The sequence below is a fragment of the Lasioglossum baleicum genome, unplaced genomic scaffold, assembly GCF_051020765.1.
Source record: "Lasioglossum baleicum unplaced genomic scaffold, iyLasBale1 scaffold2074, whole genome shotgun sequence".
Taxonomy (NCBI): Eukaryota; Metazoa; Arthropoda; class Insecta; order Hymenoptera; family Halictidae; genus Lasioglossum; species Lasioglossum baleicum.
The window spans coordinates 1-26,178 of NW_027471133.1; the positions used below are offsets into that span (position 1 = coordinate 1).

Genomic DNA, 26,178 nt, shown 5'->3' on the forward strand with positions numbered 1-26,178 from the left:
TCCATGCGAGATTAATTGGATACAAATTTTAGGAACTTTTCGAATTTCGTCTTTAGTGTAGTTTGGAATAGTGATATTTGACTGGAGAAACTCGTGACAAAGGGTTATGGGAGCGGATGCGTTGTTTGTCTAGGGTGATTCTGGTTCTCCAAATGTAACTATCAAAAAATATACGTTATCTGATCCATTCGAGATTAATTGGATACAAATTTTAGGAACTTTTTGAATTTCGTCTTTAGTGTAGTTTAGAATCGTGATATTTGACAGGAGAAACTCGTGACAAAGGGTTGTGAGAAAGTAGACGATGAAAGGGGTTTTAGCGTGCTTCTTTTATGAGGTTTATAGAGAGGTGTAATTTTCCTTTGCTGTTTTATATTTCGCGTGATTTATGAACCCTCGTGCATTAGACGGTAGTTACATATTTGCTCTTGCATGAAGCGTTTAATGTACATTTTTGATAACGTATATAGTGTATACGTAGATTCGTTTATCGTCTTTTCTGGTTCCACGAGCAATTTGAAGTTCGGAAATCTATCGGTTGATCAAAAAATTAAATTTTAGGAATTAACACCTTTAGGATTGTTTTGTAGTAAAATAATTCCAGGAATGGAAATTTTTATTTAAAAAGGAAAGAGACATCGATACGTTTAGAATCACCCTGTATACTTGATCTTGATCCCGCCAATTCGTATCAATTGAACCAGTAATGAAAGTTTTTCCAATTGCAGCGGAATCTTTTCCTATTAAATTTTATTACTTCTCTTTTATTACGTGCTGAACACGAACTACCAACGAAATTTCAATTCGTTGTTGTAGCAGCAACGCGTTGAATCGATTCGCACAAAGAATGTTTACGAGTACTTGGATCTTTTATGGGGAATGGATCTTTTATTCACAAGATCAATGATAAAAATTAAGTTCGTTATTGAAAATATATTAATTTTTATAGTTTCCAAGAAACGTACAGTGTTAGAGTTTATTGCAGAACGATAGAAATCGTATCGATCATCTGAAAGTAAGGCAAAGCATCTCCAAGTTCTTAGTCATACAGATGAAGCATAGTACACATAAATTTTGTTTCACTTAGTCTTCTTTTAAAATTCATTATCTCTTCTCGCGGCTCTACTCTACTCTGTGTGTTCTTTTATTAGTACTTTAATACTCTAATAATTCATAATATCCGAAGTGGTATTATCTCTATAACGTTCTTCGATCTTCTAAATATAATTCACAGGTATAAAATTGTAAAATAATTTCATTCCATCAAATTGACTTCGTAATTAAATTTGTATGTTCTATTAGCGTTTTAATAGTATTCGAAGTAATATGTCTGTTCTATTTCATTTAACTTTTTAAATAAGATTCGTGACTAAATAATTTCGTAATTAAATTCTTAATTACACACTAATTATAGTAAAATATATCTACAATTTTTGTTCGATCTACATCTCCAATTTTCTTTCAGCATATCTAATTCAACATAATGATCGTGAAATAATTATATTCTCTTTAACTGAACATCATCAAATATTCTTCAGTTCTAATGATACACTAATTACTATTCAAAGTAACATATACAATGGACGAAGAAAGTATTCGTATAATGATTAATAATCTCTATTCGTTTCTTTCTTAATTTTCATTCGTATTTATACGAACGATACGAATATTTTTTTATTTGATATTATTATTTTACATATCTGAAAAATGTCTAAAAAGTATTATTTAAATTCTTGCACTGTAATGACTAATTTAACCATAAATTTTTCATACCAAACAATGCAAAAATGATACTTTACAAATACGAATAAAATTTATAAAAATTACGAAAACATCGATAATTTTATTTTAGACGATACTTGATTAAAATTAAATTCCTTAATTTATAACTTGTAAATTAATCATGAATCGTAGTTCAAGGTTAAATAAGCATTATGATTAAATATTTTATCCACAATTAATCACTGTATGAATGCTTTCTATATCCAATATATTCGCAAATTACTCCTCTCTCCTAAATCAACTCTACAATTAAATCCTCGGGTTCTCTAAACCAGCGCCACACTAATTAATCGACACGGAGTAATAAATAACGCAAAGTGACATAATCGATATCACACGTACGCGCATAGTTGACAGACTTATCCGCGTATCACGTGCAGCCTTAATCGCGTGAAGACAAATAAGAATCCCTTGGTAGCTCGCCCTGGGCGAATAAATTAAATTAATCTAAAAGAATTTCTCTGGGAATAGAAACCATAAAGGAACATGATCCGATCTGCAACGTGATAGCTTTCTCCAATATCCTCCTTTTCCCCAGCCTCGAAGATTCACGTCCGTTCTTAATCATCCTGATAAAGTATCCCAACTTGTTTAACTATCGACGACTGAAATAAATATCCCTGGAATCTTCCGGTGTTTTATCCTTTTCCCAAGGAACAATCGCGCGATGTCGAAACGCCGGTTACGGAAAAATGATCGCGTGATTTTCCGAAATTCTTCTTCCTCTTTGAACCCCGCGAATCGCGGAGAGGAACGAGATGAGGCCAGAAGGTACATCGATGTGTTTATCAAGAGACGTGCGAGTGGCTGATTTATCGTATCGTCCGAAAATAATCGGTCGTTGCGAAAAGAGTCACGTAGTGGCCGAAGGAAATGGTCTGAAGGTACGCAACCAACGAGGTACCTGAATATGGATGGATTCAGACTTCCTTTCGGTACAACGCCTTAATTGTACGGGGCTTTAAACAGAGGCTTTAAAAATAGCGTCGTTCTTCCGTCACTTCTCGTTCATTTGTTTTTCTAATACAACATTATTTATGCGTTATCATGTACCAACAATGATCGCCTTTGTAATTATAGCGCGTCGTTCATGGCGAACAGTCCTGGCGATTAATCTGTAATGCGCATCCGGATCGTCGATTATATTTGCGTTAATATTATATTCTATTTGTAGAGATAATTGGATAATGTGTAGATAATTACCATTCAATGGCGGAGTGGAAAGAAGGTTAAACATGGCCGGTTGAATCTGTAGAGAAATTTGAAGGATATGAATAAACGATCGAGACGAAGGTTGCAGGATTTTACCTTGATATTCGCCTAACCTTAACATGATCCTCAGAAACCCTGTTGAAATTTCTTTACGGAATTTTGTAGTCTTTGTTATATTCTTGTAGTTGATATCTGATATTGGTAACTATACTTAACGATACTTATATGATGCTACTCTTACCTGAATCAATATTTTGTATTTTTCATAATTTTCAGGGTATTTGACTGATGGCGATTAAATTGGATATAGTGTGTGTAATTATGGCGATAGCTTAGTAATAATGTCAGTAATCATTTTTCTGGGAACACAGAATTATATAATTGCAGTCATTAGGCAGGAAATAAGTCTAGAATTTGAAAATTTAATAAGTTTAGGGTTGTTCCAGGGTTAGGCCATTTATTGCTAACAAGCTTAGAATTTTAATTTAGTTCTTTAATTACCTCCTTCTACCATTTTACTATCGCCAAAATTTTTCTGATTACACGAACAATTAATATTAAACTTACTATAGTTGAAACTGTCGATTAAAAATTCTCCGTTTCCTGTTATTATTTCAATTATTTGACAGCTCAGCCTATTTATAATATACTCTTATATACAACATGAATTTTTGGATATTTCTTTTCTCGTTTCATTTATTTTAAAATTCATGCCAGTTCAATTATACCATTTTACCAGTCCAGATAGGTTCAGTGTAAAAAAATCAGGATACTCTTACATACATCATGAATTTTTCGATATTTCTTTTCACGTGTCATTCATTTTAAAATTCCTGGCAGTTCAATTATACCATTTTACCAGTCCAGTGTAAAAAAATCAGGAACTTCTCGCAAATCATTGTCAATATTATCCAGAAACGAAAGAACCTCGCGAAAATCGGGATCGTACGGCATTGATCGACACACGATCGCCTTCTTCGGCCAAATATCTCGAATTACTCTTCCAGAAGTCAGATTACTCGTACTTTTAGGTCCGTCTGATTTTACGACCTCAATATACGAGCCGGTCGTGCCTAGTATAGAGTTTCCTCGAGGATGAGGCAAGTGCAAGGAATAAATTTTGTACGAGTGGAAACCCCGTGTTCATTGGCATGCGCGTGTTGTCTCGATCGGTTCCTTTGAGCAGATCCACGAAGTGGCTGCTCTCTTTATGGCTATTGGACAGTTCGATTAGAAATTCGAAAATCGTTCACGAACGATCGGAATGTCATCGTCGCGGCGACGATTATTCCCGGTTTCGACGAAATGTGACGAACGACCGCGAGGTTTTTATGTAATTTGATTGTAACACGGATGACTGGTTGATTGATTGGTTGATTGATTGGTTAATTGAGATACGGTTATTCGGAAGAAACCGATGACTTAGCTCATAGGAGGCGTTCGCGTGTCTGTCCGTCATGTCGAGTCTCGTGAGGTTTCGTTAATATGCAGATCGTATTAATTTTCGTGACCACTGTCAATTATGGCGGAAGGGGCATCGATTATTCCACAGGGAGCCGGAAATTGGCTCGGTTGCGCGAATCAATTTCTCGTGAATATGTAGAACAAATTGCTTTCCGTACACTTGCGTATCGATGCGCGTTAAGTGACCACTCTTCGAAACGTAATAACGAATTCCTGATATCGCGTGTACCGAGTCCACCGTGTTTCGTGTCATGTCTGATGGATATCGTGTTAGCTGAACGGAAAATAAAATAGGATATGCACGAGATTAGGGTGTATCTAGACACAACGAACGAAATTTCGCTTAATTTCGTAGATTGGTAATTTTATTAACGTCGGGTATGAAACGCAGGGAAGAAATTTACTGTGTTAGTTTCGCGTCTTATAATTGCGTTTATACTCCAAGCTTCCTGTTTCAACTGTCGTTTATTATTATGCTCGATACGTAACTCCCAAAAACGCTGCGAATGCAATGGCGGCTGATAAAGTGTATATCCAACTCTGCGTTCTCTTTGGGATTTAATTTAATGAAAACTACGCTGATGTTGCTGCAGTCACTTCATCTACTTTTCATGTCAACGTTGTAACGAATGCTATATTATATAAAATCGTGTTAAACGTACATCGAGAGTGATTTTGCGTACAAAAATCAACTCAACGTTTGGAAACAACGTTATCAAATTATCAGTATATCCAAAAAATGAAGAAAAATCCAAAAAAATAACAAAATCCCTTCCAAATTTAAAAATTAATTAAATATACCTTCCGCTTGTTTTACTCGTTCATTTAAAAATGTACAGAATTTTTCTTCTTCCGGTACTCGTACAAAAATGGAATTTATTTAAATTTGTTTTCATGCACGTTCTTTGATCCATTCAAATTTAGTTTTCGTGTGTACTCGAGGTCTAACGACGTCCTTTAAAGAAATGGTAAAAAGGTATGAAGTATAGGTGTATCGTAATTTACATGAAGCATTCAATTTTATATGGAACATCGGCTTAGTTCATAATCATTACTCGTGAATGGCGGCACGAGCTGCACAATAGTTTGCTCTTTGTCTTCCGTGACGATGGAACAATAGGAAGTATGAAGGGAGAAAATATTCCCCGGAGTATAATAGAGACGGCTACACGTTCTATCCTTTTATATCGTCTTTTCTCACTGTTTCTAAGCTACTTTTATCGGAAATCAATCGTCCGGTGGCGAGAAAATCTGCGTGGGCAAAGTATAATAATATTGAGGCCGAGATATCTTTCTTCCTAGTTTAAACAACAAATCTATTAATTCCGACCCATTAGCACCGAAATAAAATTTCTCTTTCCCTCTGTAATATGCCTGAATAAAATATTATGTAAGTACAATATTAACCTACTGAGTAGCAAAAGAAAATTTCTCGCCATTTTTATCTTTTCGCTAACGTAAATATAACAGTGCGTAACGTCAAATGTAAGATCTTGAAACTGGTATGATAATCCGAATATCAAACCTGTTAATTCCATTCCATTGAACAACAAGAGAATGCTTTCCCTAGATACTGAAACCTTTATTTGGTCCTTCTCATGCACTCACTCGCATAAGCGTGTTAGTAGACTTTGAAACGGTATTCATATAATAATTCAATTATTTCCAATCCATTAAGCAGTGAAACAAAATTTTTCCTCGATTTTTGTTCGTTCGTTGAAATTAGTATAGTATATTTTAGAATTCTGTTTAGAGTTTAAAATGCAAAATTGTTACTTCCAAACCATTAGGAACGAAAGGAAACTTTTCCAAGATACTGAAACCTTTATTCAATTCTGTTTAACCATTGTAAGTGTGATAGTACGTCTAAAAATGGTATTCATATGCTAATGAACAATTCTATTATTTCCAACGCATTCAACGATGAAAAAATATCTCTCTCCGAATGCTTTTATTCCCGTCGTTTTCATTTTTATTCATTAACACGAACGTAATGTAATATTACGTGGAAGAGCGACGATTTTGATGAAACGAAACCCAGAATAACGTTTTCCTTCAATTTCTCGACGGATTTAACGCAATCTGCCGAATGTAGAACCGTGCTTTCGAAAGTAATATGGAAAGTAATCTAACGAAACCGGAAAAGTTTGTGGAAAAACGCTAAGACTGAAAGCGCAATGAAATCCTCGTTACAGTTAGAGTATGGCGAGGAAGTGTGGCTGCAGATCCTGGAAAGGGCTGACTGCAAGCATATGGTCTTCAACACGCGACAGACGTATCCTGATGAGCTTATGACCACTTTAGCTGCTGCCTTGGCTGAGTTCAATGGCGAATCCAAGGATGACGTGATGCAATTCTTCGGGAAATGCTTCGTTCGATTTTTTAGCAACCTAGGGTAAGTGGATTTTACACTCTTTTACCTTTGCAACTTATTTTTTTCAAAAATGATTTGTCTCACGTGTATAAAACCATCTTATATTACCTTTACCTTTGGAACTTACTTTTAAAAAAAAATTACTTATCTCGCGTGTATGAAACAATTTTACATTACCTTTAGAACTTCCTTACCTTTACCTTTGGAACTTACTTTTTTCAAAAATTACTTATCTCACGTGTGTGAAACAATCTTATATTATCTTTAGAACTTCCTTACCTTTATCTTTAGAATTCACTTTTTTCAAAAAATTACTTATCTCACGTGTATGAAACAATTTTGCATTACCTTTAGAACTTCCTTACCTTTGCCTTTGGAACTCACTTTTTAAAAAAAAATTACTTATCTCGCGTGTATGAAACAATTTTGCATTACTTTTAGAACTTCCTTACCTTTACCTCTGGAACTTATTTTGTTCAAAAAATTATTTATCTCGCATATATAAAATCGTCTTACATTATTTTAAAGTAGTGTTCAATGATATGTAAAATTTGATCCCTAAATGCTGCGACATACCAAGAATTACATTTTATTTTTAATCAATATACCAAAAGAAACAAAGTATCTATACAATTTTGAATTAAATCGAACGATTATCATTGTATATTATACCACCAGAGACTAATTTTCGTAACACGCCTAGAATTGTAAAAATTCGTGCTGGTTAAAATCTCTGCTCCAGAGGTAGAGGTGAATAAAGGAAGTGGCGGGTAATTCTCAGCTATTCGAAGTAAGGGAAGTGTATATAAGGATGTATATAGGAAGAATAAAAGTTCTTGTAAGCGTAATTACTTCGTATTACGAGATTAGCTGGTCTAAGAGAATAAACGTGACGTTTAAATGCGGATAAAGTCAAAGTATTCATTTACGATGGTGGAACACATGGCTGATTGGATTGAGCTCATGTCGCGATATTGGATTTAGGCTCTCGCTAATTAAACGGTCCAATTACCATTATACATCGAGAAGTACGTGATGTAGAAATTAATTATTACCAGCGGGGAGGAATACAAGTCCCATTAAAAGCTTCAGTTAATGTTTCATTGCGTCTGAATCGATACTCCACTTGGGGTCATTAGCGAACCACTCTTCGACCAGTCGAATGGCATATTGTCTGCTTCAAGTTTGTCCCTCTGTGCTCGTTTCTCAGTCACTGAAAATAAAACGCTGCAGACGACTTTGCTAGATCGTCTGAATTATGGTTTATCGGTGACATAGCTCACGTCGGATCGAGTAGTACTTCGTCTTATCAGTTTCACCCTGTCCCAAGAGGGATGATTATCCGAATGCCAAACAGGAAAAATTTCAATGCAGATTGTAAATTTGAAATACTATACGATGGTATCTCGCAAATTGTTCCAAATAAAATAATTCCATTTGCAAGAAAATTCCATTTTAACCTTAATATTAAATATTAAATTTCGATTTATTAGTTTGTAATTAATAGCGACAATTTTAATGATTATTTATACCATTTATTACCCTCGTTAGTATGTATGTGTTATTGGTATTGTTTATTATTTTTATTATAAATATTGAATTTTTATTTAATATTGAAATTAGAGGTTATTGAATTTTCAGTTTTAATACTGGGGATAATGCTTTTAATTTGCATTCTATTAACGTAAAATATTCCGTAATGTTATTTCTAATAATTTAAATAGTCGATGAAATTGTTTAATATAATTAGAGGTAAAAGAATTTTTGAAGTAGGTGAGTCTTTTGTAGAAATGCTAGTATTGGTAAGATATTCTTTCGGAATGTGTAGTTGGTCTAATTTTTTTGCGTCAATGTCTCTTTCGTTTATCCAAACTTTCAGAAAGTAAAACTGGGATTCTCGTAATACGAAATTCAACGGTAATTATTACCTTTGTAACAGATACGCCTGCATGATAAAAGCCACGGGTCGTTACTTTTGCGACTTTCTACAAAGCGTCGACAATATTCACATGCAGATGAGATTCACGTATCCAAAAATGAAAAGTCCTTCGATGTACACTACGCACATAGACCCACAGGGTGTAGTGTTAGTCTATCGAAGCACTAGGAAAGGATTCACGCATTATTTCATGGGTAAGACATTTTGTTCTTTGCGAATATCTCTCCTGCATCTCTCGTTTGCAATTTTTGAATTATTACTTCCCTCTTTTAATTTATTCGTTGCCATGTATGCGTTTGCATTATCAAAGCGAAAGAATAGTACTTCATTTACATGAAAATTAAAATTACATATTACCAGGTTATTATAAAGATATAATTGTAGAAATATTCTAGAGAAACGTTTGAAGTCATAAATTAAATTATAAATTAATTAATAAATTTACAAGTGCCACGTTTAATTATTATTCCATCAATCACGTGAAATCAAAGAATATATTTATCTAATTTTCCTTTTTAATTTTTAATTTCACTTTAAATATATTCATCGGAATATTATAAAAGCAACACGATCGCTTAGCTGTAATTATTTTAATTATCAAATATTCACTAGTCCATACTTCTCCATAGGTCAGCTGTTTCAAATAGCAAAAGAACTGTATGAAACAGATTTATCCATACGAGTGTTAGGAAGTTCGAATAATATCCCTGGGTCCAGAAGCGTAATGGTTAAATTTAGAATCGATTTTGACAATCGTGAATACGTAAGTAGCTATGTAAAAAAAAATCATGCGTCATTTGCGTTAAAAAAAAGTTGTCTAAGACATTTTATATATAAAAATGAAATACAAAAATTGAATATTTGTAATATTTTCGATATAAGATTTTCAGTATCGAATAACGTTCACTCTATATTGCAATTTAATCATTCGCGATTTTGACACTTGCATAATTTTCAATTTAAAGTGTATAGTTATTCATATTCACATCCTCAGATCGCGAAAAACAACAGAATGAAAACTCCGCTTGGTCGCGAGTTGGCTCCAGTGTCAATCTTGTTTCTTTTACGTCTTTTCCCATTCGGAGTGGTGATCAACACGGACATGCAAATACTGGGAGCCGGTGATAAATTGCTGCAAGCATGGGGTGGCAGTTCGTCCATTCTGAATAAGCACGTCACAGATGTTTTTAAGCTGCGTAGGCCTAAAGGGATATCTTTCACGTGGGGAAACGTAAGGGACCGTTTTATGGCAAATAAACGAGAAAGCGTCACATTTCCACCATCATTTCCGCGTATTTTCTCCGGAATAAAAGGACGAAGATATTCTTTACCAAAAAAATACGTCCTATCCGCGTCAAATTTCTTTTTAAATCCAGTTTTAATCCAACATCTAAAAAAGCAATTCAATCATTTTCTGCGTTATACGATTTTGAAGATTAACAATTCCAAATAGAAGAATTTTATTTTCGTATTTATTTGATTTTGCCTGCAATATTCACTGTCATCGCCATCATTCTAGATATTTTCTAACACATTAATCAATGAGAACCGCAATGCTTCGTCACCTGATGATCGCAGTTCAACTGGTACTTCACGCTGATAGCTCTTCAAGCAAAGTTCATCCTCTTACTCGCCCATCTTCGCAACAAGACCATTCATCCTCATAATCAATCATCGTTTAATAACTCCATCAACGAGTCAGCCATTAACCGTCATGCATATTCATCGAATTCCTCCACAAAGTAACGAGTTAACCTGGTACATACCCAGGTGATCTACTTACACTCGGTGATGTTCGAACTGGAGCTGATGAGATCGAACGATAACAGCGGTTCCTCAAACTCGGACAACATCGCAGGCAGCAGCAGTTCAGGACTGGATAGACGAGGTAGCCAAGGAGCTAGGAGCATATTGTTGAAAGGCCAAATGAGATACATCGACGACATCAAGGCGATCATCTTCCTGTGCAGCCCTTTGTAAGTTGTCAAAGCAAAACAAGATAAAGAAGACGGAAGAGGGCAAAATAAAGCTAAACAGAAGTATCATCCAACAGAATTAACAGTCTGGACGAATTGCTAAACATGGGTTTGTACCTGAACGACCTGAATCCTCACGGACTTAGTCGAGAGCTGGTGCTCGCTGGTTGGCAACACTGCGGAAGGTATAATGTCGCTTTTCCGAAATTTTTCTGTTATTATTGGAATATATCATTGACGAAACGAGACATGGTGAAACATTTGTGTTTGATCGTGTCATGATAGATTGGAGATGATGTGCGAGAGGGCCGAGCAAAGGTCGACGGAACTGGAGAACAGCTACGCGTTGCTGGATCGTTGGAAGAACAAGAGCGACGAGCTTTTGTACTCTATGATCCCTCAGACGGTCGCAGATCGATTGCGAGCTGGCGCCAGCCCTTTGAGCACTTGCGAGGTATTTCACGACGTTCTTTTCCACCATTTTCTCATCCTTTACGGCTTCAATTTTCGTTAATTCACGTTACGTCCACTGTCGTTGCTTGTGGTAGAGTTATAAGAATGTTATTGTAATTGGTTCTGGTTGCTAGTTAAGTTTCAAACTATGCGAAATGCAGAGGAATTCCGATGTTACACTTTCTGAACGCAAGCTGTGTTCAGTTGAAATTATAGCACGATGTTTCGCCTGCATTGCAGTTACGTTTTTCAAGGTCAGCTGATACACTGATACGCATCGTACGAATGAAGAGACTTGCTGCAATGTAACTAGCTCTCGCTCTCGTAACAATTGTGTAAATACGAGACTCGAGGATTACAAATTTCAAACGAACATTTTTGCACTATGACTCGTCGCGAATTCGTATCAAATATTACGATTATAAACTATATAATCGTATTTTATGTTTTTTAACCCTTTGCACTCGAGAGGCAAGCCTCGGTCCCCGTTTAATCAAATTTTGGAGATCAATGTTAATTAATGTATCAAATTTAAAGTTACCGAAGTTAAATAATTCTACGTCTTAATTTGTATACGATTTATTGTTTACCGTTTTAAAAATATCATCGATTTTGTGACAGAGAGTTTTCTAATTACTATTTTTCTGTAAGGAAAAAAAATCGTGTAACGCAAAGGATTAATATCCACAAAATTCGAGGAATCTCTAAAATTTGTATCCAAGTTTACCACAGATGAAATAAATACTTATGTAGTACTTATTTCACTACTTCTTATTTTACTACTATGTAGTATTTAAATAAAATGAAATACTACATCGATGCATGTATCCTTCATAATTAAATCGTAGTACAAGGGATTAATAAAGTTAGCATCGAAAAGAGGCAAGTCGTAATACTCGACGAATTAATTTATTTTCTTTTTGATTTTCTAGTCATTCGAATCTATATCCGTGTTGTTCTGCGAGCTTTGCGACTTCGACTACTCGACGATCGAAGGCGCCATGGACGTTGTCTCGTCCATGAACGCTGTTTTCTCGTGTTTCGACTCCCTGATGGACGAATTCAACGTGTACAAAGTAAGCGTGGCATTGCGAAACGCGGAATAGAATAAAAGGAATCGCCCGGAGTATTGGCCCGATGCTTTTGTAGACGCTGTTACGCGTAGTATTTCAGCTTTACGACTTTCAACAGGTAGAAACAGTTGGCCGAGTTTACATGGCAGCCAGTGGAGCACCGGATAGGACGGAAAATCATGCACAGAACATCGCGGACGTTTCGTTGGAGCTGCTGAAACACGTTCGATCCCTTAAGCTACCATCTGGCCTTGATATACAAATTCGCATAGGTAACTTAGCGCGAGACTCATTTCGAATGCTCTTTGTTCTCTGTGCTTTTTGTCCCGCTGCCCTCTTTCTACTCCGCCTACCCCTCTGCTTCCACGAAATTGGATTTATCTTCCTGCGGAGGACGGTCCTTTTTTTAAATATTTCCGAGAGATTGGACAAGAGCAAGCACAATCGCGTACAAGTGTGTTCCACTTTCCTAGGAATCCATTCTGGACCAGCTGTAGCAGGTGTAGTTGGCATCAAACTACCTAGATATTGCTTCTTCGGTGACACGGTGAATACTGCTTCTAGGATGCAGACAACCAGCTTGGTAAGCTCGTTTATTCAACTCAGATTTCACTGAAAATATCGAGGGAAGTAGAATGACTAAATCGACTTTAATCAGCCGATTTTGAACATTCCGATGGGAAATTTCGCAACTGATTCATTTGAACATCTTTCTTACCTTGATATTTACATACACAGATTCATTTAAATTATCTACAAAATCAGAAATAAATAAAAAAGAAATAAATAGTTTGATAGAATCTCAAATTGATATATTACACTAAAATAATCATTCAGTTAACACTAGATTTACAGGACCCGTCAATTTGACGAGTGAGTTACTCAAATTATACAATATTAATAGATTTAAACAATTTATATTAAGTTTGTTAATATCGTAATTATTTTTAAATGAAACTCATAGTCTTATTTTTTAAGGAAATACGTAGTTTTCTTTACCCGTAAATCTCGAACATCCCCATAAAGATAGGTATACAAAAACATTCGTAAACCTAGTGTTAATAACGTGGATTTATATTTTCTTAATTCTACGTTTATATAACAATTCGATGTTTAAATGTACAAGTATGCTAAGAATTCAAATGATCATTCTACTTTTGAAAGTTTCAACGCATGGTATCCCATCCCGTAGCATTCTTATGGAATAAATTAAAAGCAATAAAGGTTGCTATCCCTTTCACTTCCTATCCCCGTTTAATGGATTCAATTATGTCGAATTTACATTGCTTTCAACATCCTCGCCATCCAGCCAGGAAGGGTGCAGATCTCATCGGATACCAAAGCGTTATTGCCACTGGATCGCTATCGCGTTGAGTCACGCGGACTGGTTTGGGTCAAGGTTCGTATCGCAAAAAGTTTAATTTAGGGACTCCCACCCATCACGTCGTATAATTCGCTGGTTTACTGTCCCGTGCAGGGTAAGGGTGACATGGAAACGTATTGGTTGTCCGACAAAGTAGAAACCGAGGTTAAAACCGTGGAGGAGAGAACCGCTAGACCGGAAGGACTTCTAGTCACTGATATTTAACACACGAAAAGATAGTGGTTTCGAATTTTACCAATTAAATCTTCTTCGTGATCCAATCTCAGTGGTTGGTTTTATTCTATCGTTTCAGTGTTAGGAACAATCGAGATCATTTCATTTGACACACTGATAGAGGATCATCGAGAGTGTTTTTAGCTTTATGAAGATACAGATGACGTTGTAGATCAGCGATTTTCAACCTCTTTCATCTCACGAAACGTATAAATTAATTACTACATTTTTAATCAATTTACCAGCAAATAAGATTACGCGTTAAATTGCTCAGCCTTCGAGTAGCTTCTTTCCTGAGTATTTTAATTAGAAAGAAGATTTCTTAATCAAACTTAATCGCAATTTACAAAAATAATTAACACGCTAAGATATTTATATCGAATTTTATTTCTTTCTTTTTTACATTCTCTAATATTCTATCTAACTAGTCAGATATTGCCTGATTTGAAAATTGTGAGGCATCCAGGTTGAAAATCGCTGTTGTAGACATATCATAGTTCGTGAATAATCGTAGGATATACGTTCACTCGAGTATTTCTTAAGTGTTCCTTGTTCATAGATTTTATCGGGTTATTTAAATACAGCTAGTATAGATGTTGAGCACAGTGATACGTCGATTGATAAAAGCAGTCTTAGAGAGAACCAAATCCTTCGCTCGGAATAAGTTTCAGTGAAAATCCTCTCTTCCACTTTCCCTATTTTCCACTCAGTTTCTTCCTTCTTATTTACTTTACTGTCTCACTGCTGTATCTCGTAGGCTCAGAGGACTATTTGTCGAGCTAAGCTTTCCCAATTGCTCCCTGTATCCTTTCTCTGACGATATTTCCCTTCCTTTTCATTTCCTCTGTTCGCATGCCCATCTCGCTTCTCGTCTACATTTCTGTAATTCGTTCTTAGCTCTTGCTACTGTCTTACCTCGCGATTACAAGCAATCCTGGAACCTCGAACTTTTAAATCCGTAGAATTCTACTGCAGGTAATGGAATAAAAATTCCATCTTCAACTTAAATATGAACACAATACAGCGGTAACAGATTGAATTACATTTCCTCTCGCAATTTCTTCTCTGCGTACCGTTTCTCCTTTGCCTTTCCGCAACTTTTCCTTCGCAATTTCGTCCTGCAATACTAAATAATTCCGAGACCGCGGAGTTTGAAATTTCTAGCAATTTTATTCGACGTATAACAAAATAAATAACTCGTCTCCCACGCGGGAATAAATAAAGCAGTAAAATTGTACGATTCGACGAACGAGTTACGATTGAATTACAAGTCAAGCGTCGTCGAATGTTACACGCACAATTTGCCGGGAATATTCGAATTATCCAAGAGATCGACGATCGAAGTTTCCCTTCGAATCGAGTTCTAACGGATCGATACACGATCGACGTTTCACTGTACGCTTGTGAGAACGATGGAAACGACACGCAAAAGGCGTTTGATACCTTCGTGTCGTGACGAATCAAAGCTCGACGGGAGCAGCGGTCTACGTGAGTTTTCACCGAAATTCCAAGTGGAAAGAAACAGAGAAAGTCCAGGCGACTTTCTTTCTCGTACGTTCAATGTTACGAGTCGCGTTTGGACGCGCGATACGTGCCTTAACTTTCAATTGTTTCGCCTGCATCGACGTAGGATAACGGATCGCGTGGCCAGCTAACTCCTCTCGTGGTCACGAGGAAACGTATTCTAATCTATACGTGCGCTATTCGAGAAATAAATATGAAAGACCGACGAAATCAAATATGCCAGGCTTGTCCTCCTGTCTGGTCCAAGGACGGGTGTAAAAAAATATAAAAAACGAATCGACCAAAGAGTCCTACATTCCAGGAAGAAATATTCCGCGAGGACGAGTTTCTGGCCTTTCGAAAAATAGACCTGTACGGCCACGAGTATCGAGTTTTCAGTCAGGACGATGAGTCTAAAAATACCAGCGTGATTTCACGTTAACAGTAACACGCGTCCTCGGTGTTGCGTCCTATCCACGAGAGATAACGATTCACCCTGCTATAAACGCCCGGGTAGCCAGGCTTCGCGCATCCTTCGCCCCAGGATACGACTCCTGCGAATTAGATGCGACACTGTAGATTCATTTCTCATTAGAACAGTCACCGGGATACAACGCGAGGTTTAATTCAGTCGTGTACTAAACGAACGTATGTTCTGAATTGTAAGAGATTCCAGAGGTATATCGGAGAATACGAGATCGACCTCGGATTAATGTATTCGTGGCTGGAAATTTTATCGGATTATAAAGCAGGAAATTATAAAATTATGTTACGAAAAGAAAGACGAGGTTTGGAAAATGTGGAATTTGAGGAATTCCTCTTTCTTCGATCACTGATATTTGATAGTTGATATGATCTTGCTTTAACTATGAAAAAGTAGGAAATTAGAAAATTATATTACGAAGAGAAAGATGAGGTTTTGAAAATGACTTTTTTCAGGAATTCTTCTTTCTTTGGTAATTGATGTTTGATAATTGATCTCGTCTTGCTTTTACCATGAAAAAGTAACGAATTATAAAATTATGTTACGAAGAGGAAGACGAGGTTTGGAAAATGACTTTTTTGAGGAATTCCTCTTTCTTTGGTCACTGATATTTGATAGTTGATCTGATCTTGCTTTTATCATGAAGAAGTAGGAAATTATAAAATTATGTTACGAAGAGAAGGACAAGGTTTGGATAATGACTATTTTGAGGAATTCTTTCCTCGGTCACTGAGATTTGATAAATGAACTAAACTTTCATTAACAATGAAAAAGTATAATATTAATATAGCTAGTAATTTTATATTTTAAAACTTCTATTTTTCTTATTTTCCAAATATCGGATACAGTTCTTTCAGAGTTGCTTTTGTCAGAAAAATCTGTAAAACCCACTGACGCCTGATACTCGATCCACTGTATCACGAATTAAAAATTTCATACTTTTCGTATCGTCCATATATCACGTAGAATTCTAAATTCCTTTACTTTTAATATCAAAAAAATATTTATCTTCGAAATCTACTAACTCACTTAACTCTAACATTCCAATTTTACTTTCGTATAATAAATTTCTAATTTTATCATTTCCATATCTTCTTCAAATTTTCGATGTCATATAGAATCCAAATTTTCTCTTTCCTCGTCAAAAACATTTTACCTTTGAAATCTTAGTACCCGACCGAATTAAAAATTCGCTTTATATCTCTCTCATCGCTGAATCTGTTTATTGTCAAGCAATATAGCACAAATCTTACCAACTACTTGATGTGTATTGTCGTTGGCGATGTGAAGGGGGCCACCACTGTCTCCCTGATAAAAAAAGAAAGATAAAAAACAAAAAAAAAAATAGAAAGAAGCCGCTAATTTGAACGCCACGTTTTTTTCTGTTTAACGTTAAGAAGCGATATATATGTACGCACAGATTGGTGCACGCGTGCGTGTAAATGCAAATGTACAAAGATGTAATGATTTCATTTGTATGTGTCGTAATGCGGAGAAGTGTTAATAGTAACGGTAATGACGAGAGGAATTTGTGGTTGATTACCTGACACGAATCCTTGCTTCCCTCTTTGTAACCAGCGCACAGCATGTTGTCCGTGATCCTTCGCGGCGGATATTTAGTAGCGCGGCACTCGGTGTTAGTGAGAATCGGAACCGTGACTTCCTGTAGAGTTTGCGATATGGCGCCAGACTCTGCCAACGCCCCCCAACCTGTTACTGTCCCGTTCAACCCAGCGAAAGTTTTCGCTGAAAGATGAAATTTTAATATGCTTTTCAGTTTAATGCAAATTACTCCACCCTTCTTTTCCGTCTATTCTTAGGTGCGAGTGAAATTTAAAAACAGGTAAAGTAAAATCATATTCGAGTTAAATTGCGCGGAATACCGATATAACATAATTGAAAATAATATAAAACATCTTAGATATTAATAAATAAAATTAATTTTAATATAATCAATTGACGAGTAATAGTATCACGATACGATCTAACCATTCACTTTTGTATTTATTTTATATCTTTTTCTCTCCTTTGATGTTGCTTTTTATTGATTATAATATTCTTTAAGAAAGTGTATAAGTAAATATTTATTTATGTAATTCTGTTTGATGGAATTTTTACTTTGATCTTCTTATCAAAGTTTAGCATAGAATGTTGTAAGATTGTGATTTAAATCCGAGAATGAAAATGTGCGTAAGTAGAATAAGCATCGAGGAAGGTTGGAAACGAACTCGCGATTTATGTCACGCGCGAAACAATTTCGCTATTGAATATTACAGCATCTAGAACGTTACCTCGTTCCGGAAGGCAAACAGGCCTCATCTTTCCCTCGAATCGAATGGTGTCCTTCAGTTTGACGAGCGCGATGTCATTGTTATAGTTGTACGTCGAGTAACCGCTATGCCTGATCACTTTCTCGACTTGGAATAATTGCGTCTCTGCCTCTGTAGTGGAATTGCGATTGTGCTCCAGTAACAGTACCGACATCAGATTAGGATCGAACCTGTTCCAATTATTTATGGCTCGCATATACTACAGTCCGAGATATCAATAGCGTAATCGATTGATTCGATACCATTATGCACACATTATTACAAGGTAAACGTTCATATCGACAAATATATATTCGAATAACAACGAACAATAGAAAATTTTACTCGCGACTCGATTTGTTAATTGCTTATTAATTATTTCTTATTTATTTATTTGTATATGCGACTTCGATTTTTATTTATTACTTTCGTTTCGTAATAACGTCTAATTTCTCTACACTTGTTATTAATATTAGCTGTTAATGTGGCAATGATACCGACGATGTTGTGGTATTGTTACACGTATTGCGTAATTGTTGTTAACATAATAAACTGCTAGATCGATAGCGTAGAATACGTAATTGAAACACGAAATCACCTGTCGACACAATGCGCAGCGGTCAGTACGTAACGAGAACTTATAACCGATCCACCGCAATAAAATCGTCCTCTGAACATCATTAATGCCATCCATGGATATTGATTAACCTGGGTCTCAACACCGCCTACTATGCGTCTCTGCGTGTTCGTCAAACCGCATTCTACAAGATAACGTGCTTAGTCAATTTCATCGAGTACCATTCATTCAGCGAAGCAGAGATAACGAATTTAAATTTACAATTGCTTTGCGATTTATTTCAACTGCTTCATTGGAATTTTTATTAATCGATTTATCGTTCCCAAAATAATTTGGGAAATTAATTCGCGATAAAGTAAGGAATTGTGAGAATCGATCTCCAAAAATAGTGTATACTTCTGTATATTTATTCGTCGATAAAAGGCTAAAAATAGCCGAGACAGCAATTTTATACGATTATTTCAAGTTCGTATAATTATGCCATTTATCTCGAGCTTGATAGCATCTTAATACTTAAGGCAATGTCGTGACGTAAAATAAAAAGACTTACTGCAAGGTAAACAATCTTCCGGTTTTACTGGTCTTGGAAGTTCAGTGGTTGTCGTGGGCGTTGTTGTTGAGGATCCACCGTTGGATATGATACCATACAACCACGCCCAGAAATTTTTGTCAGCTTCGCCAATTGTATTAAACTGCATTACAGTGAAGTTACCGTTTTCTGGCGACTTTATCTACAAATGTTCACGTTATTCTTTATTTTCTTGCACGCAGAAATTGCATATTTGGGATTCTTATCTTGGAACAAACTTTTTATACCTTTACATGGGAACTTACTTTTAAAACGTGAAATATCTTAGCTTATTCGCGTCTTGAAACGAACTTTAAGATAATTTCAAGTATAAATTGTTGTAACTTTCTTTTATATTTTGTATAATTGATAAAGTAGAAAGGAGTTAGTATATTGGGGTCGGTATCAAAAATTGTAAATGGTAAAAAATATTAAATAATTAGAATTCCACGCCAATTTGTTCGAGTCTCAAAAATTATGTTATACGTCGCGAAAGTTAGTAAATATTCAACGACATGTGAATTCTAGGTATTGAAATCTTATGATTTCAGAAACGCAGAGCATCGATCTTAGCATCTCACATCTCTCCGTTATGTGTCCCCAATATAAAGCTCATTACGCATGCAAAACGGAAAAAGATTACACCTAATAAATGCTATAAGATCCTTAATCTATTTGCAAAGACACACGATTACATATTATAAATCTACACGCCCATTTCTCATAAAAGCAATCTGCAAAGCTACCTCTAATACCTCACTTAAGAACTTGCAATTAATCGTAAGATTAAACTTGGTCAGGAGGAAAAAAAGAAAGGAGAAAAAGGAATTTCATTCTACCATTCTTAATTCATTATTCAAATCAATTATTCAGCCCCTGGTAATTTTATGAAATGACCTTAATCTCCTCGGGAATGAGTTCATTAAGCCCAGAAAAGTGTAACGAACTTTTCATTTCTTGATTTTATTAATTTCAAATTTATCCGTATAAATAATAAACGAAACAAATAATATTAGAAAATATTTTAAATTGTCAATCATCTTCGCAATATATTTTACGCATCACGTTCTTTTTAAACTCTTGAAACACAAAAATATTCGAAATAAGTCAGAATTTTCCAATATCTCCAAACGCTTCGAGTTTATGTCCAAGAAATTGAAATCGTGACCTCCGAACCTAATAGATTACCTAAAAATACCCAACTATCAACAGAAACATCATAAAAATCAAAAAGCGGCAGACACTCAATGATTATCATAATTACTGATAAACACCAAGTAACTTATCTCATTTCCCTTAATAATCTTCACATATATATCCACACGTGATCATCCCGTTAAAAATAAAGATCAATTTTAAATACAAGCGACGAAGATCGACCGATCGAGATCTTGACACCAAACCATACTACACTTCGACCTGCTGTGTCATTTCCGGATTAGCAAAACCGGAACAATCACGCATGTGCATACGTACACACGTGGAGGTCAGAGTTAACACATCATTGATCAGTTTATCAGAGTTTATCTCACGTCACCGGTTATTTCTTCGTATTTGGAAGTGAAATTTCTTTCTCGTAACAAATGAGACACAACTCGACGAGCTTTATTATCTAAAAAATCTAACGCGAAACGAAATCTCGAGTTTACTCGTGAACGATACGTTAAGAAACACGCGATCTGGATCACGCGTCGATCACACCCCGTCTTCCTGGACTCGATAAATCCAATCGTTTACGGTTACTTACTTCCTGGCAATTAACGGCGCACGCCGCCGCGGCCACGACGGCGACGCATAGCGTCGTGCGGATGCACATGATCGCGAAGATCGCACTCTTGCCACGCACGAAACGAATACTGTGTGAATTCCGTGGCGCTCGGACGCCGAATAAAAGGGAGCAACCGATTCGATCGGGCCCGATCTACGCTTCCTACCAACGCCGCGTACACTTTCACACAACACTTCGCCAGGCTCGTCACTTCTTTATTTATACGGAATAACGGACGGGCGAGCAGTCGCGGTGAGAATTTAGGCTGTATGTAAATTTACAGCGTCGACGAGCGACGTCGTGAAAGAATCGAGATCTCAGCTCGTGCCGATTCGTCGTGAAAGAATCGAGATCTCAGCTAGTGCCGATTCGTCGTGAAAGAATCGAGATTTCCGCTCGTGCAGATTCGTCGTGAAAGAATCCAGATCTCAGCTAGTGCCGATTCGTCGTGAAAAAATCGAGATCTCCGCTCGTGCCGATTCGTCGTGAAAAAATCGAGATGTCAGCTAGTGCCGATTCTTCGTTAAAGAATCGAGATCTCCGCTTGTGCCGATTCGTCGTGAAAGAATCGAGATCTCAGCTCGTGCCGATTCGTCGTGAAAGAATTGAGATCTCCGCTCGTGCCGATTCGTCGTGAAAAAATCGAGATGTCAGCTAGTGCCGATTTGTCGTGAAAGAATCGAGATCTCAGCTCGTGTCGATTCGTCGTGAAAGAATCGAGATCTCAGCTAGTGCAGATTCGTCGTGAAAAAATCGAGATTTCCGCTCGTGCCGATTCGTCGTGAAAGAATCGAGATTTCCGCTCGTGCCGATTCGTCGTGAAAGAATCGAGATCTCAGCTCGTGCCGATTCGTCGTGAAAGAATCGAGATCTCAGCTCGTGCCGATTCGTCGTGAAAGAATCGAGATCTCAGCTCGTGCCGATTCGTCGTGAAAGAATCGAGATCTCAGCTCGTGCCGATTCGTCGCGTATCTTCGAATCGAGAGGACCCCTTTAATATCCTGCGGAAGCGGAGTCAGTTTCGGGGTTGATCGTCGCATTGGGTAGGTCAGGGAGTGTGATCAATGGTACCAGTTGGGAATTCTGTGGTTTAATGAGGGAAAAGTTTGATGGAATTGGACGAGAAATCGGTTTCCAAGTTTTAGATGGGTATTGTACTGCTTTGGTTGTAGATTGCTGTTTTATAGGTGTTTAAGAAGAACTTTCGAGGAATTCTCTGGCGGATTGACAATCGTGGTTTCGGAGCTGGTCTTCCTGGAATTGTATAATATTAACGAATAATCACTCAGTGTGCGAGATAGAATTCTTATCCAGTGTTTGATATAAATGATGCGAGAAGGAAATATTTGAAAACGTCTATTGTTTCTTGCGAAGAAGAGTAATGAAACGATTGATAGCTTTTTCTACGTAAAGGCCATTGATGAGTTTCTGAATTTCATTACAATCGTGGATGAATATTTTGTATTTGAGAATATTAACTGAAAATATCGAAGGGAATATAAACAATACAGATAAAGGTAAATTAATTGTGAAAAACTCTTGTCCATTAAATGAGGAAAGTTCGAATCACATTTGCCTTGTGTACTAATGCAACCGGTAGCTATAAATTTCTTTTGTTTGTGCACAAATACGCAAATCCATTTGCACTGAAGCAGTGCAGAATTTTTTGCTAGTTTACAAATATAAAAAAATGACACATGGAAGTCGTATATCGACTGTTTGCAGTCCAACTTAAGGCAATATCAGTTGCAAAATACGTATAAGTAAGACAGGAAAAGTAATTTCAACAGAACCACTGATTTATAACATATACCTACTGCTGTAATGAAAATAAATAACCTCGGAAGCTTAATTAAAATAATTTAATTATTATAGAATACGAAATATAAAAATTTTGTTATTTGTAATCATATTTGTATATCTAAATAATATCTGTAATCTCAAGTGACATCATGACAGTTATTCATGTACTATTATATATCGTGCTAATAAATTGTAATAAATAATTAAAAAATAAGGTACAGTGTGAGTAGATACCACATTATACCCCATGTACACCTCCATCCCAACTTCCACATGTCTGATCCGATGTCAAATCCACGAATAAACTGAAACCCAGATTCCACGTCCGTTATATAGTCAGTTGCATGCCGAAGATTGGCCGAAAAGCCACGATCGTTGCCGAAACGAATAATAATTATCGTCTGGTCACAATTCGTTAATCTCTTCGATCTTCTTACAAATCCATACCCTACAAAATTTATCATAGACAACAGAGTTAGTAATTTCTACATTTTCTCGAACTGTAATTATTTTTACAAACATCCAAAAAATTCTCAGCATAGTCACACGAATCGATTCAAATCAGACTTATCGTCTCTGTAAAAGTCACGAGCGTTGCCGAAACGAATAATAATTATCGTCTGGTCACAATTCATTAATATCTTCGATCTTCTTACAAATCCACACCCTACAAAATTTATCATAGACAACAGAATTAGTAATTTCTACATTTTTTCAAACTTTAATTATTTTTAGAAACGCTCTAAAATTCCCAGCATAGTCACACGAATCGGTTCAAATCAGACTTATTCGTTTCTGTAAAAGTCACGATCGTTGCCGAAAGGAGTAATAATTATCGTCTGGTCACTATTCATTAATATCTTCGATCTCCTTACAAATCCACACCCTACAAAATTGATCATAGATAACAAAGTTAGTAATTTCTACATTTTTTCAAATTTTAATTATTTTTAGAAACGCTTTAAAATTCCCAGCATGGTCACACGAATCTTTAGAAATCAAATTTATTCGTCTCTGTACGAACGAAATAGAATAACATAACTGTTTGAGAAAAATTTCGATATTCAAGCCACATGCCTCGAAGCAAATAGCATAATCCGTCAGGAATACCGCGATACCGAATAATTCCATAAATCAATAGGAAGATACCGATGTTCCTGTCAGCCTTGCACGTAGCAGCTACGTCAGCCATCGCAGAATTGCTCGAGGAAAGTGTCCGAAACGAAGAGTGCGAGTAAACGATGAAACGACAGAGTATCCTCTTTGGTTTGCTCGTTACTCACTCGCACGCGACGAGGATTTCTGTGTAACCTGTCTTATCAGGCGTCTAGTTAACGTCCCGAGAGAAATGAGATAAGATGATGTAGGACGCAGGATTGTATCTCACCTGTAGCCAGTGACAGTGGGTCAAGGTATATGGGTCACAGCACCCTCATGCGGGTGGGACATCGCTTTATTGTCTGCTTCGATGACTAACCTTATCATCAGCCTTGCCTTATTTACACTTATCGCCAGGGTCAGATCGTCGCCATGATTTCTGGCCTTTTCACGGGCAAGATTCATCATCGTCCAGCCACCAGACTCTTATCGCATGTAATAACGCCTCTCTGAAACAATAACCGAATAATTATTACCAATTCGATCGCGTTTTCTATGAAATAAAGTCACAAACTCTCGTAATGTATCATCGTGTGACAAACATATCTCTTTGTACGCAATTGAATTGTTAATTTAATTTGATCTCTTTTCTTCACCGATATCGAACTAAATTTTGGTTGCATCGGTTAATTTTAGTTTCACGATTCAATATGTTCAACGTTACCCGCGAAACGTCGTAATTCAAACAGCACGATGAAGATAAATAGGTCTGTATAATCGTGTTTTTATCTTAATAAAAGTCGACATTAATTCTGTTCAAAGTACCTGCATGTTTCTCCCAATGGCACAGTCAAACCCACTGTTTTGACGGGTTTAATAATTCCAATGACACTTCGTTTCGCATCGATAATTTTCCAATGTTGACGGTCCTTCGAGAAAAAAATCAAAGAAATCAGCGAATTTTAAACGACACGTTGTAAATTGGTTTTCAATAGAATCTTGCGTCCGAATCGTTTGATATTTTACCAAATGCTTGTATAAGCGGTATATACCACGCGGAATAAAAGGATGGCGATTAAGGACGGTTGAGGAGCGAATACCATAGCGAAAATATGAAAATTCTTTGCCGGTGGGAGCGCCACGAATTCAAATTGCGGTCGCGGGGCACGTTCGTACCGCTAGCTGGAACGTGATCGATTAATTTACCGAGCGAAAAACGAGACAGAGGCATTAAAAGATGCCTGGAACACGCATAAATTATCCGACACTTTCGTGCATACGCGACCGAGATCCTTTTGCTGTTGCTCGCGTTTTGCCTCTTTGGTCCAATCAACACTCGCGTTTCTCGCACTCGTCCCGTAAATTATGCTCGTCTTCCCCATACCCCGGCCCATTCACTGCAAAATACGCGCATCTCGCTGTGTACCGACACCAGGAGAATGGGAAGGGGACACGCGGTTTCTTACCCTGAATAATTGAATTCCAATGTCGAGATGACGGAACCTCATTACGAGCGAAACTTGTTCGATATTGAACGTAACGGTACGCCAATCGACGCGGCCGAATCGCGGCGAAATCGGCGAGGAACAATTGCTGAAATTACGATTTTCGACGATTTATCCTTTTGTGGTTTAATTTCGGTGAAAGTAAAATTGATAGTGCCTTTATTCCTTTTTTCTTTCTCTCTCCATCTCTTTTGTTTGGTAATACACGCGTGGTACGTGGATAATTATCCGTGTATAAATTTTCGTGACATAGGAGCGTCGTATCGATGAAATTTTTATGTCGAGTGTTTGACGATTGGATGAATTTAAATTGTGGAAAAGGTAATTATCCATGTAAAAATATTCGTGACATAGAAACGTGGTATCGATGAAATTTTTATATCAAATGTTTGACAATTGGGTGGATTTAAATTGAGAAAAAGGTAATTATCCGTGTAAAAATTTTCGTGACATAGAAGCGTGGTATCGATGAAATTTTTATATCGAGTGTTTGACGATTGGATGGATTTAAATTATGGAAAAGGTAATTATCCGTGGAAAAATTTTCGTGACATAGGAGCGTGGGTATCGATGAAATTTTCATGTCGAGTGTTTGATGATTATATGAATTTAAATTAGGAAAAAGGTAATTATTCGTGTAGAAATTTTCGTGACACAGGAGTGTGGGTATCGATGAAATTTTTGTGTCGAGTG

At 36.6% G+C, this 26,178-nt stretch overlaps 2 protein-coding genes across 2 annotated transcripts; one reads left to right on the plus strand and one right to left on the minus strand.

The window, feature by feature from the left end:
- Positions 1 to 6,635: 6,635 nt before the first annotated feature.
- Positions 6,636 to 13,861, plus strand: LOC143221215 (soluble guanylate cyclase 89Da-like). The gene is made up of 12 exons (XM_076446706.1): positions 6,636 to 6,853; positions 8,772 to 8,965; positions 9,401 to 9,534; positions 9,766 to 10,002; positions 10,542 to 10,747; positions 10,825 to 10,932; positions 11,033 to 11,201; positions 12,133 to 12,276; positions 12,392 to 12,545; positions 12,747 to 12,856; positions 13,583 to 13,672; positions 13,751 to 13,861. The coding sequence occupies exons 1-12, from the start codon at positions 6,636 to 6,638 to the stop codon at positions 13,859 to 13,861; spliced, it is 1,875 nt and encodes a 624-aa protein (XP_076302821.1).
- A 1,950-nt stretch (positions 13,862 to 15,811) lies between these two features.
- On the minus strand, positions 15,812 to 21,127 carry LOC143221216 (trypsin-1-like). Its single transcript, XM_076446707.1, has 7 exons — positions 21,059 to 21,127; positions 19,294 to 19,474; positions 18,765 to 18,927; positions 18,149 to 18,357; positions 17,401 to 17,603; positions 17,111 to 17,165; positions 15,812 to 15,927 (listed from the first exon to the last, which is right to left on the minus strand). The coding sequence occupies exons 1-7, from the start codon at positions 21,125 to 21,127 to the stop codon at positions 15,812 to 15,814; spliced, it is 996 nt and encodes a 331-aa protein (XP_076302822.1).
- Between the last annotated feature and the right edge of the window lie 5,051 nt (positions 21,128 to 26,178).